Raw genomic sequence first — 13,512 nt, forward strand, 5'->3', positions numbered from 1 at the left:
ACACACAAAATAACAGGTTTTCCTGTTATTCTGGACCCCTTTATCTTTAGAGATCTGGTGCTACGAAATAGAGTTTCAAAGTTTCCAACTTTATTAATCATTTAAAATGCCACATATTGGAAAATCATCTAGGCAATTTATAATAAACTATGAGGCGAAAAAAAGGAGAAGAAAAGAAATGATAATAGTCAGTAAAGGATTTCTTCACTCTGTGTTTGCATGCCCCACCTGTAGCCTGTCATCAGAATCCTGAAGTTGTAATAATTAAGTGAGATCATCAATTTTCTCAAAAAAATATGTTTTTAAGTTTGATTTGAATCTTTGATGTGAAAGTTCCATTCATAGGGGTCCTTTTACTAAGGTAGCAGTTAGAAAAATGCTGAGTGCCACCAGCTGTATATCGAACCCTAGAAGTATAATCCCTCACTGAATTTTATATTATTCTTGACTTCCCAGTGATTGACTAGTGCCTTTCATTGTAATCTGCAATAAACCAAAAGCCTGATAATTGTGGAATATAAGAAATGTATTGTATTGCATTGTATTGTATGATATAGAAGCTTTAATGATTGAAATTTTTCTTTCCTCAAACTACATTCTGCAAATTAGACACCAGACAGAAAGTGGTTAATTTTTGATGGACCAGTTGATGCTGTATGGATTGAAAACATGAATACAGTATTGGATGATAATAAGAAACTTTGTCTGATGAGTGGAGAGATCATTCAGATGTCTTCCCAAATGAGTCTTATTTTTGAACCAATGGACTTAGAGGTTGCCTCCCCTGCAACAGTAAGCATCTAAAGTTTAATTATGTATTTCTTACTACAGTACTGTTAAAACAATTATTTATTAGGAAATATGATTCAGAAAAGATTTCTTGATAAATGTTAAATTATAGAGGTCCTTTTACTAAGGCACGTTAGCCGATTTAGCACACGCCAACCGATTTTAATGCATGCTAAATGCTAACGCGTCCATAGAATATAATGGGCGAGTTAGCATTTAGCGCGTGCTAATCGTTAGCATGCGCTAAATCAGTTAGCGTACACTAAATTAGCTAGCATGCCTTACTAAAAGAGGGGGATAGTCTTTGTAGACAGCTTGATCTTTCAGAGATTTTATTCCTTTAGATTAGAAGTCTGCACGGGAACGGGGATCGCGGGAATCCCGGGAGTCCTGCGGGAATCCGCCCCTAATCCATGGGACTCCCACGGGGACCCCCTTCTGACCCATGGGAATCCCACAGTGATGGAAGGCTTTGGAAGCAAGTTCGTCCATATAATATAATGGACACTTCAGCCTTAGTAAAAGAGGGGGTTTATAAGTTAATTACCTGAACAGAAAACAGAAAAAGGGTTCCACCAAAGAGATTCTACAAGGAAAACAGCAGCGCAAACACAAAAGAAACTGTGGAATTGATGATTCTGTCAGAAGTAATTGCTGCTTTTTATGGGGATGGGCGGGGATGAAGGTAATTCCTTACAGGGATGGGTGGAGACGGAGAGGATCCTAGCAGGGACGGGTGGGGACTGAGAGGATACTGGCGGGGACGAGTGGGGATGGAGAGGATCCTGATGGACACGGGTGGGGGCGGAGAGGATCCTGATGGGCATGGGTGTGGATGGAGAGGATCCTGACAGGCACGGGTGGGGACGGAGAGGATCCGGGCGGGGACGGGTGGGGACAGAGAGGATACTAGCGGAGACTGGTGGGGACGGAGAGGATCCTGATAGGCACGGGTGTGGATGGAGAGGATCCTGACAGGCACAGGTGGGGACGGAGAGGATCCGGGCGGGGACGGGTGGGGACAGAGAGGATACTAGCGGAGACCGGCGGGGACGGAGAGGATCCTGACGGGGACAGGTGGGGATGGAGAGGATCAGGCCGGGGATGGGTGGGATTTCTGTCCCCGCGCAACTCTCTACTTTAGATATGTGTCAGAATCCAAGAAAAGGGATCAAATCTTAGAAATTGAGTTATTCAGGTGGCTATGTAATCAAGAAGATGCTGATTCAAATGCAACAAATCACATCTTTCTATCATTTCATTTGCCAGAGATATACCATTTTAATTAACAATATAATTCAACAATTGTAGATTCAAAATTACCAGAAAAATTAAAAACAAAATTTGACAACAGTTTATTAATGCAAATATCAATTGTTAGTGTTTAAATTTGGTTTACTGGAAACTTTGATTGTCAAAATACAGAAATAACTGGTTTTAATCATATGGGTTACAAAATTTTATAAGTCCAATTTAAGAAGAAGGTACCAAATCTTAGTAAAATAATTTAAGCCTAATTTTGAGCTCTTTTTTACGGTCACACTAGAGGTTTTTAGCGCGGCTTGATAAAAGGGGCCCCAAGTCATCTTATGTGGACTAAGGGCTCCTTTTATTAAGGTGTGACACTAACGCCTCCATAGAGCTTGCATTAGTATTTTTCATTTAGCGCGCACTAAAAATGCTAGTGCACCTTAGTAAAAGGAGCCCTAAGTTATGAATTTTTATAGCATCATTTTAGAGAGGTCATAGATGTGTGAATGTAGAAGTGTTAGTGAAAATGTACAGAAAATGGAACATATTTTACAAGATCAGGGCTGCACGTGTAAATGCCAAGTAAAACAGCTGTATCTGCTCTCAAGGAAAAAATGTAGAAAAAGGCAAAAGTACACATTTTACACTGAAATCAGACATCTTTGGATCTATTCCCTGGTGTGTTTTCTAAGGAACAGAAAATAAAACACATCAGGGCACAAATATTAAAACATATAAATATCCTTTTCTGCCTCTGTCCCATGATAGTGCTGCCAAGAGTGTGCTGTAGAGCAGTGTTTCTTAACTTGCGGTACACATATCCTAGGGCAGGAGTAGGCAATTCCGGTCCTCAAGAGCCAGAGCTAGGTCAGGTTTTCAGGATCTCCACCATAAATATGTATGAGATGGATTTGCATGCACTGCCTCCTTGAAATACAAATCTATCTCATGCATATTTATTGTGGATATCCTGAAAACCTGACCTGGCTCTGGCTCTCGAGGACCGGAATTGCCTACCTCTGCCCTAGGGGTACGCATACCGCCTGTTGGGGTTATGCAGATTGACCGCTGATTCCTCCCTGCCATCCCCTGTTGCCCACTCGCTCGCCACCTGTTTGTTTGCCGTCCGCCCACTCCATATAATTACAACCCCGCTGCTGCTGCAACACTGGGAAGGGAAGGGCTGGGTGTGTGCAGCGATTGCACGCCGCCAGCCCACAAGCCTTCTCCCTGACATCATTTCTGACCTTGGAGAGAAGGTCTGGGCCAGCCAATCGCTGCTTGGCTGACCCGGACCCTCTCTCTGACGTTAAAATTGACGTTGGGGGGAAGGCTTGTGGGCCAGTGGTGTGCAATCGCTGCACATGCCTGGCTCTTTCCAGAGTTGCGGCAGCAGCGGAGGGAAGGGGGTTGTTAAATAATGGAGCGGGTGGGTGGTGGGTGGTGAGAGGTGGCAGTGGACCGGGGGGAGGAGGAATCGGCGGTGGGTTGGCTTGAGGGCAGACAGGCTTTAGCGCGGCTTCGGGGGAGGGAGGTAAGGGGTAGGACAAAGGCTGGAAGGCAGTGAGGGGGCATAGGAAGGAGTAACATAGGAATTCGGGACATAGGAAGGAGGGAGGGAGGAAGAGGGTACTAATTTGGGACATATGAGGGAGGGTATAGAAAGGGACAATTGTTGGGCTTGAGTGTGTGAGTGAGAAGGAAAGAGCTGGTGTACATGGGAAAAGGAAAAGGAAAATTGGGCAGAGAGAGAGGAGTGAGGTAGAGATGCATGGGGAATAGAAGGATGACAGGGAGAAATGTTGGGTATGGTGGTAGAGAGGGAACAAAGGGATAGTTTGAAGGGAATGCAAAGGGGAGGAATGTTGGACATAGTGATGGAGGGAGAAATGTGGCATGGTGTTGAAGAGGGGTGATAGAAGGAGAAATGGGCATGAGGCTGGTGGACAGTGGTGAAAAATGATCTGGGGGATGAGAGAGAAAGAAAAGATGGACTCATGGAAGGACAGAGAGAGATGTTGGTTGAGGAATGGAATGAGGTCTGGAGGAGAGGAAGCATGCAGGAGGCAGAAATTAGTTAATTAATTAATTAATTAATTAATTAAAAAAAATATATATATATATATATATAAACATATATAGATAGATAGATAGATAGATAGTCAAACCTCGGTTTGCAAGTGTTTTGTAAGATGAGCAAAACACTCCTGTAAACTTTGACTCGCAAACCGAGCATTGATTCGATATGCGAGCCCCCACCCCACCCTGGGAACCAGCTTTGTACCCCCCCATGGCCCACCCCTAAACCCTTATCTCAAGTGGACACCGACATGCACCAAACCCACAGGACATATGCGTGACGGTGCCCAAAGAGCCTGCCGCTGATCTATGCTGGGCTGCTGCTGGGCCTTGAGCATCTGTGAATGCTCAAGGCCTTCTGGCTCCCACCCTCTCTGAGAATCTCATGAGAATCTCAGAGAGGGTGGGATCAAGAAGGCCTTGAGCATGCGCATGCTCTTTTGGCACCGGCAGGCGTATGTCCTGTGGGTTGGTGCGTGCCGGTGTCAGCTCAAGGTAAAAGTTTGGGGGTGGGCCGCGGGGGGTGCAAAGTAGGTTCTCGGGTGGGAGCAAGGCCTCGGGAGTGGCCTCGGGGTGTGTGTGTGTCTTTTTGGGATGTGGAACGAATCATCCGAGTTTCCCTTATTTTCTATGGGGAAACTTGCTTTGATACAAAAAAACTTTCAAAGAGTGAAACACACTGATGTTAAAGTCTTTGCAATTTTTACTTCTAGTTTATTAATGCAGCATGAGTAGTATGGAAGGAAAATGGAAATATATACAGTACTTTAAGGTAATACAGCAGAACTTGGTATAATGTTCTTACAGAGTGTAAGGAATCACCAATAAAATGACTTTATCAGAAACAACTCCAAACCTAGGTTTTAATAATGGAGAATCTCCAGATGCACTATAACCTAAAAACTGAAGTAGTAAATAATGGCATTCCCCAAAGTGTAGAAAGCAAAAGTGTAAAAATCTTTTTTGTTATAACTGTAAAATCAATGCGGACTGTCTGAATGGCCGGACTAAAAAATCTCTAATGGACCATTTCAAACACAGTGCTTTCTCGGGGTGTGTAGCCTTTATGACTTTGCCTTTGGAGATCTATTATTTACGCTGCTAAATTCAGGCATGAAGAGCAAAACAGTACAAGAGTAAACCTCTACAGTTTTGAGTTCACTGTCGTTTGAGCCAGTGCCCAAACACAGATATTTCCCTGGTTTGTGCAACTCAAGAATTTTAAATAATAAAACCTTGTTCAGATTATTTACATAATACAGTATTTGTAATATAGTATAGTACAGTATCATAAAATATTTTCTGTGTGTAACACATGTTTTCCATATGGAAAATGACAATGAACATAGAAGTATGCATGCTAACAAGCACACATAATTTTACATGGTATCCTTACACACCTTTCTGTAAAGAAGATTGGACTGTAACTCATATGAACAAGCAAGTTGAATCATTAAGATAAGTTCCTTCAAGTGGGGTTTTATGTTGGATATATTTATGAAAAAAATCTTAAGAATATATTTTGTACACATTGTGGATATAAAATAAAAAATGGACTTATGACAGGTTGAGTGAGCTGTTTGAAAAACTTTCTCTCCCTTTTACAAAAGCATAGCATGATTTTTAGCGCTGGCTGTGGAGCAACCCAAAAATTTTGGGTTGCTGTTCAAATATAAATATCCAGTAAGAGCTGTTACTGCCATGGTCAGCGCTAAAAACCTTGCTACGCTTTTGTAAAAATAAAAAAGGGGGGGGGGGGGTGTGATATGATTCACAAAGCTTTTTTTGTAATATGTGACTACTCCATGAAAGGATTTTGGGGATATCTTTTCACTTAATAGTTGATTCCTATAGGTTCTAAACAAAAAACATTTCTTTTTCAGGTTTCCAGATGTGGTATGATCTATTTGGAGCCTCACATGTTGGGATGGAAACCATTGATGATGTCTTGGTTAAATGTTCTGCCTCCTGGAGTCAGCCCAACTCATAAGAATTTTATAGCAGGCTTATTTGATAGAATAATACCTCCTTGCCTTCAGATGATTAGAAAATGTGCTAAGGTATATAGTAGGAACAATATATTTAAACACAGCTGTCATAAGAATTAGTTTAATATTATTATTTCATTTCTATTTCTATTTTGTATTATTATCTACTCTTTTCAGTTCTAAAAATGTCTCCAAAAATTGCACAAAATGATGTGTGTTGTAACGGAGCCGGCACCTGTGGCTTCATTAGGCCAGTCCTCCGCTCACGATAGCGCTTCCCGGTCGTGCTTCCCGTAAAGTAAGGAAGTCCTGCTGGATTACGGTCACTCTCAATATATGAAACAAAAATGAAAAAAAGTCAGTTCTCAGTTCATATCATAATCGGTTTATTGTGGGTTGAAGTTGGGAGACTACTTTCATTCAGTCCTGACTCCCAAAACGACAAAATAAGTCCACAAACAAAAAAAATAGAGCTGATCAAAACTGTGAAGTTTCAGCTCTCACCTTCATACAGGTAAGTGAGATAAACCACTTGAATATACAATTGCCTTCAAAGGCTGGGAACTCAATTCCAAACTGCTGCTGTCCTAACCTCAGACAGTTCTGCAGCACTGCTGCTTGCACTTCTTACAGTGCTATTTTCAAGCCTTAAAGTTGAGCAGGCTTGGCCCCCAATCAGTTCAAACTGCTGATGGGGGAAGGGGAGTAAGTGAATCCACTGATTAAACTTTCTGAAGTACAGAATGCCACAAATGGCCCCACAAACCCAACCAGTATGTAAAGTGGATTCTCCCCAAACATTACTTCCCTCACTCACCACATAACAGCACAAATTAAAGTAAACTTCATGGTTTCAGCACCCTTTAAGTTTAAAAAAAAAACACGTTTTTTTTTTTCTTTCCTGCTTCAACTCAGCAGGTCAGCACAAGTCCCATGTAACTTACAATAGCCCCAGTCTCTGAGTAATATAGAAACATAGATAATACTCCCCACAACTACCTGGCCCTGCCATTTAATTCTCTTCCATCAGAATGTCTTCAGGCAGTCCATCCGTTGTTGAGCAGTCCATGGGCTCTTGTAGTATTTGCTGATTGGCAAAAGGGTCAGTATCAATCTCCTGCATCTCAACGTCCTGATACTCAGGAGAGCAGCCAGGAGAGACCTCTCCCTGGGCTGTCCCAGGGTGAACTGTTTTTCTCTTTCTCAGAGCAGCTTCTAAAGAGCTGAGGTGAGCACGCCCTGCTCTCAGCGGGGGAGGAGCAGCCTGCACTATTTGCTTAGCTTTCCTGGGCTTTCTAATTATCTCCTTCAGCTGGAGGTGCACAGGGGGAGGTGAATTCCTAGCAGGCTGTTCTAAGCTGTTTCTCTCACCTTCCTCTCCTCCCTGGAGATCCTTTAGTTCAGATTTAAAGGGGAATGTAGAAATTTCCCTTCTCTTGCCTACAACCCTATCTCCCTGGTTAGCCTTTTGTACAATCGGGCTAGCTTTACCAGTAATAAAACCTGGCACAAGACGAGCTTCAGGGCTAGGATTGTGACATACCCCCACTTTTAAATGTTGCTTGTGATTTAACTTAAGCTCTACCTCTGGGTTTTCCTGCATCCTGGACAGACTATCCACATTTGTATTTAACTGTCCTGGACGATGCAATACCTTAAACCTAAAGGTCTGAAGGGCCAAATACCAACGCGTAAGCCGAACGTTATTGTTTCTCATGGTATTAAGCCATTTCAGAGCGGCGTGGTCCGTAACCAGAGTGAACTCACGCTCTTGTAAGTAGTGTTCCAGGGTCTGCATTGCCCACTTGGCTGCTAAACATTCCAATTCAACGGTCGCATAGCTTCTCTCATTGGAGTATAGTTTACGACTAAGGTATAAGATGGGGTGTTCCACCCCCTGTACCTCTTGACTGAGTATTGCTCCTAACCCGCTACCCGAAGCGTCAGTCTGTAAAATAAGAGGTTTAGTTGTGTCAATAGAACTCAACACCGGGTTAGTACATAGGGCCTCTTTAAGGTCCTCGACAGCCTGTTTCCCCTTGTCCTCCCACCAGAGAATATCTGGCCTGTCCTTTTTTAACATATCAGTGAGGGGGGCTGCCCTCGTAGCAAACGCAGGTATGAATCTTCTATAGTAGCCAATAAGTCCCAAGAACCCCCGTAGTTGTTTTTTTTGTTCTGGGTAAGGGATAGTCCTTCACACACTGTACCTTATTTATCAGAGGTTTAACCTGCCCTCTCCCTACTACATAACCTAGGTATTTCACCTCCCTTTGTCCCAAATAACATTTTTTTGGGTTAATAGTGAAACCTGCTTTCCTCAGTGATTTTAGAACAGCCGTAACATGCTCCAGATGCTGAGTCCAACTTGGGGAAATATGACTATGTCATCCAAGTAGGCCTCAGCATACTGGTGGTGTCCCCTTAGGACTTCCGTGACTCCGCGTTGACATGTCACGGCGGCACCATGAAGTCCAAATGGCATCCTCTTAAACTGATATAAGCCATATGGGGTACTAAAGGCCGTTTTAGGTTTAGCGCTGGGAGACAGGGGAATCTGCCAATATCCCTTTGTGAGGTCCAGGGTGGAAAGATACTGAGCTTGGCCTAGTCGATCTAATAGGTCATCTACCCGGGGCATGGGGAAGGCATCGAATTCCGAGACCTCATTGAGTTGACGAAAGTCTATACAAAATCTCGGGGTACCATCAGCTTTGGGCACAATAACAATGGGACTGCACCACGGACTTTGCGATGGTTCAATTACTTCCAGAGATAGCATTTCATCAACTAGATTCTGTACCAATTCTTTCCTCCCCTCAGATAACCTATAGGGTTTCACCCTCACTACCTTTCCCGGAGTAGTGATTATGTCATGTACTACCACTTCCGTGCGCCCGGGTATTGGCGAAAACACGTCCCCGAATTCTTGCACTAACATCTCGACCTGGCCTACTTGCCTATCCGATAATTCAGTCCCTATGTTAACCCCCCCCTTTTGGGCTAAATCAGCGACTTGGGGCCCCAGATCCTCATCCTGTCTCTGTTCCGCCATTAGGGCCAAAGTCTCCCTTTCTCTCCATGGCTTCAAGAGATTGATGTGGTATGTCTGGACTCTATTTCTTTCGTCCTTGACCCTATAGTCTACTTGATTCAATTTTTCCACAATAGTGGCGGGGCCTTTCCATTCTGCAAGGAATTTATGGGGGTCAGATGGTACCAAGACCACTACCTTATCGCCAACCTTCAAGTGGCGGTCCTTGGCCTTCTTATCATAGTATACTTTCTGTCTTTTCTGACTCCATTCCATGTTATTTTTACCTACTTTGGCTACCTGAGTCAATCTTCTCCTCAACTGGGTCAAGTAGGATATAACATTCTCCTCTTCTCCCTCTTGTGTACCCCAGTGATCTTTTACGATATCGAGTATTCCCCTCGGAGCTCTGCCATATAGCATTTCAAACGGACTAACCCCCAGGGAGTCTTGAACTTTCTCCCTTGCTGCAAACAGCACCAGGGGCACCACAAGGTCCCATGTAACTTACAATAGCCCCAGTCTCTGAGTAATATAGAAACATAGATAATACTCCCCACAACTACCTGGCCCTGCCACTTAATTCTCTTCCATCAGAATGTCTTCAGGCAGTCCATCTGTTGTTGAGCAGTCCATGGGCTCTTGTAGTGTTTGCTGATTGACAAAAGGGTCAGTATCATCTCCTGCATCTCAACGTCCTGATACTCAGGAGAGCAGCCAGGAGAGACCTCTCCCTGGGCTGTCCCAGGGTGAACTGTTTTTCTCTTTCTCAGAGCAGCTTCTAAAGAGCTGAGGTGAGCACGCCCTGCTCTCAGCGGGGGAGGAGCAGCCTGCACTATTTGCTTAGCTTTCCTGGGCTTTCTAATTATCTCCTTCAGCTGGAGGTGCACAGGGGGAGGTGAATTCCTAGCAGGCTGTTCTAAGCTGTTTCTCTCACCTTCCTCTCCTCCCTGGAGAACCTTTAGTTCAGATTTAAAGGGGAATGTAGAAATTTCCCTTCTCTTGCCTACAACCCTATCTCCCTGGTTAGCCTTTTGTACAATCGGGCTAGCTTTACCAGTAATAAAACCTGGCACAAGACGAGCTTCAGGGCTAGGATTGTGACAGTGTGTACTACCCATTCACAGGGAAGACATAAGAAAATAAGATTTGCCGCAGCTGGGTCAGACCAGTGGTCTATCGTGCCCAACAGTCTGCTTATGCAGCGGCCCTTAAGTCAAAGATCAGTGTCCTATTTGAATCTAGCCTTATCTGGGTATGTTCTGGTCTAGCAGGAACTTATGTAACCTTTTCTTGAATCCATGAAGGGTGCTTTCCCCTATAACAGCCTCTGGAAGAGCGTTCCAGATTTCTACCACTCTCTGGGTGAAGAAGAACTTCCTTACATTTGTACGGAATCAGTGGCGTACCTAGGGTATGTGGCACCCGGGGCCCATCATTTTTTGACACCTCCCCCCCACCATGTAAAAAAATATTTTTTGTAATGACCATGAAACGGAATAAATGGTCAGAATAGAAACAGGCAGTGAAAATTTTCTTATATTCCAAACATAACATAACATAAATTATGTCTGAATTGTTATGACATCAGAAGTACGTATGGAGTAGTTGCAGGTGATGCTTGGGACAGTTCTGATTGTGTTAGTTCGGTTTTATGTGTTTTTTGAATAGAAGAGTTTTTATTTCCTTTTTGAAGGTTTTGTAGTTTGTGGTCGAGGTCAATAGGTTGTAGAGTTGGGGGTCGAGTGTTGCAGCTCGAATGGCTAGGAGGTTGTCGAACTGTTTCTTTCTTTTGACGTTTTTGGTTGGAGGGTGCGTGAGTTCTCCTATGTCTGGTTGAGGTGGATTGAATTATTTAGCTGAAGAAATTAGTTACCCCCCCATTCCACACACATTAATTCTCTTCCATTTTTGTTCCCATTATAAAAAAACACTGATAAGTTCCCAGGAAAAAAATACATTAAAATAAGAAGTGAAAACAAAGGCCCCTACAGATGAGAACATAACATAAGAATAGCCTAACTGGGTCAGACCAATGGTCCATCATGCCCAGTAGCCCATTCTCATGGTAGCCAATCCAGGACACTAATACCTGGTCAAAACCCAAAGAGTAGCAACATTCTATGCTACCGATCCAGGGCAAGCAGACACTTCCCCCATGTCTTAATAACAGATTGTGGACTTTTCCTTCAGGAATTTGTCCAAATCTTTCTTAAAACCAGCTACACTATCTGCTTTTACCATAACTTTTGGCCACTTCATTTTTAAGTTTAGATCTTTCCTTTCAGAGACCTTGCTAGATGTCAAATACAGCACAAGGTAACTTCACATGGACTTAGCTGTGCAGGAAATGTGAATCTCCTCATACACCCACCATATAGTGCAAAGGTCTGTTTTTTTTCTTTCAATCACTACATAGCCTAATGCCACACAAGCAGCGTTGTTACAAACATATTCTGTAGGTCAATGCTAAGGATAACAAAGTTTCCTTCCTTGGACCAGAAGGAGATACTGATAAACCACTGGAAGAGATCCCAATACAACACCCACTCAGTGTATGAACCAGTTGAGTGGAGTGGACTAACTGGGGGGTGGAAATGGGCCCGGAGTTTGCTCAGCAGAATTTCCCAGACCACCTCTTCCTCTCAACACATTGACATGCTGCCACCACCACCACTAGGAACACCTCACTGGGTAGGCCAGCTATGCCTCCCCAGTGAGGCATTATTATATTTTCTTATAAAGCACATATTTTAACTGAACTCTCTGACATCCTCAGCCTTTCCATTCACAAAAATAGAAGGAAGAAAAGTTCCCATTTCCTGCTGTCTCATGTCCCCGGCTTATACAATATTTTTTTTCTGCAGACCCTTCAAAAGTCTGACCAAATCCTCGTTTCACTTGCATTATAAAGTACTGAGGATTAGAGAATGACACGGGGAAAAAATCTGTCCCCGTCACTGCACCGTCCCCGACCCACCATCCTCTGCACCGCCCCGTCACCGCCGATCCCTTCACCGCCCCGTCACCGTCACCGTCATCCCATTCACCGCCCCGTCACCGTCCCCGTCTAGCACCTATCTTCTTCCCTCCGCTCCCCCATAGTTTGGCATCTGTCTTCTTCCCTTCCAGCGTCTTCTCCCCACTCTGCCTTCCACATTTCCTTTCAGGGTCTGTTCCTCTCTACCCTCTTTCAATGTCTGTTCTATTCCTTTCCACCACCACCCTTCCCTCCCTCCTTTACCATCTGTTCCTTTCTACCACCCTTCTTTCATATCTTCTATCAGTCCCCCCCCCCATCACTAGCAGTCTCTCTTCTCCCTTACCATGAGCAAATAGAACTTCTGAAAATTGTATTGCTGAGGCATTATTTCTAGTACGCCTTTTTTTCCAGATGGATAATGACATCAATTTTATAATTCTTACTGTCTGCTCTGATTTCATTCACAATTTGGTTTGTGTTTTGTACCTGAGGATTCCATGAGGCATTTAACCTTTTCCTGTCTCTTCTGTGATTTCAAGTTGATTCCTTCAATAATGGAGTCTCAAGGCAGTAGCAGTTTTCTATTTTGGGCTCTTTTGACATTGTTTAAGGGATTCCTTGTACATTTGGTGCTGGTCTTCTTTGATGAGGTCACTTCAGAATCTATTTCCAAGGAAGAGAAACTTTTTCCCTTTCACCCCCTCCTTCCTTGTGTGAGCCGGAACACGCGGTCCCCGCAAGCAAGTAATTTTATATCATTTTCATTCTATTCATTCATAGAAATTAAAGTCCAGATAATGCCAGTCACATAACAAAACATGATTTTACAAAAATAATTCCCTGCACAGTCAAGCCTGCAAGGATTACTAGATGTCTATCAGCAGCTCCCCTCCCTCCCTCCCCCTTACCTTTGTGGCCAAGTCAAAATGATCTACCAACAATAAAATTTTAAAAACACAAAGCACGCTGTACGCAGAGAAAATGTTAATTATCATTTATATTCCGCGGGTTTTCAAAGAGGTCAAGGCAGATGACTTTATGCAATGTCACCTCAGTAACAACTATACAAAAATAGACAAATATTCCCCCTCCCTTTTTACTAAACTGCGATAGCGGTTTTTAGCGCAGGGAGCTGCGCTGAATGCCCCACGCTGCTCTCGACGCTCATAGGCTCCCTGCGCTAAAAACCACTATTGCGTTTTAGTAAAAGGGGCCATAGTGCAAAATATAGACAGCAGATATAAATTCTCAAAACGGACACATTTTGATCACTAAGTTGAAAATAAAATCATTTTTCCTACCTTTTTGTCTGGTGATTTCATGAGTCTCTGGTCCTTCTTCTGATCCTTCTTCTTTCTTCTCCTGCCCCTCCCCTCTTTCTTTCTCTC

At 43.5% G+C, this 13,512-nt stretch overlaps 1 protein-coding gene across 1 annotated transcript in view; it reads left to right on the forward strand.

Moving 5' to 3' along the window:
- The window catches only part of DNAH7 (dynein axonemal heavy chain 7), a 707,015-nt gene that overhangs the window by 344,501 nt on the left and 349,002 nt on the right, over positions 1–13,512 (forward strand). The window contains exons 28-29 of the mRNA XM_033944671.1: positions 610–792; positions 6,003–6,179. Of these exons, the coding sequence (XP_033800562.1) occupies positions 610–792; positions 6,003–6,179 (360 nt within the window). The remainder of the gene's footprint in view (positions 1–609; positions 793–6,002; positions 6,180–13,512) is intronic.

Source organism: Geotrypetes seraphini, chromosome 5 (assembly GCF_902459505.1).
Source record: "Geotrypetes seraphini chromosome 5, aGeoSer1.1, whole genome shotgun sequence".
NCBI classification, from domain to species: Eukaryota; Metazoa; Chordata; class Amphibia; order Gymnophiona; family Dermophiidae; genus Geotrypetes; species Geotrypetes seraphini.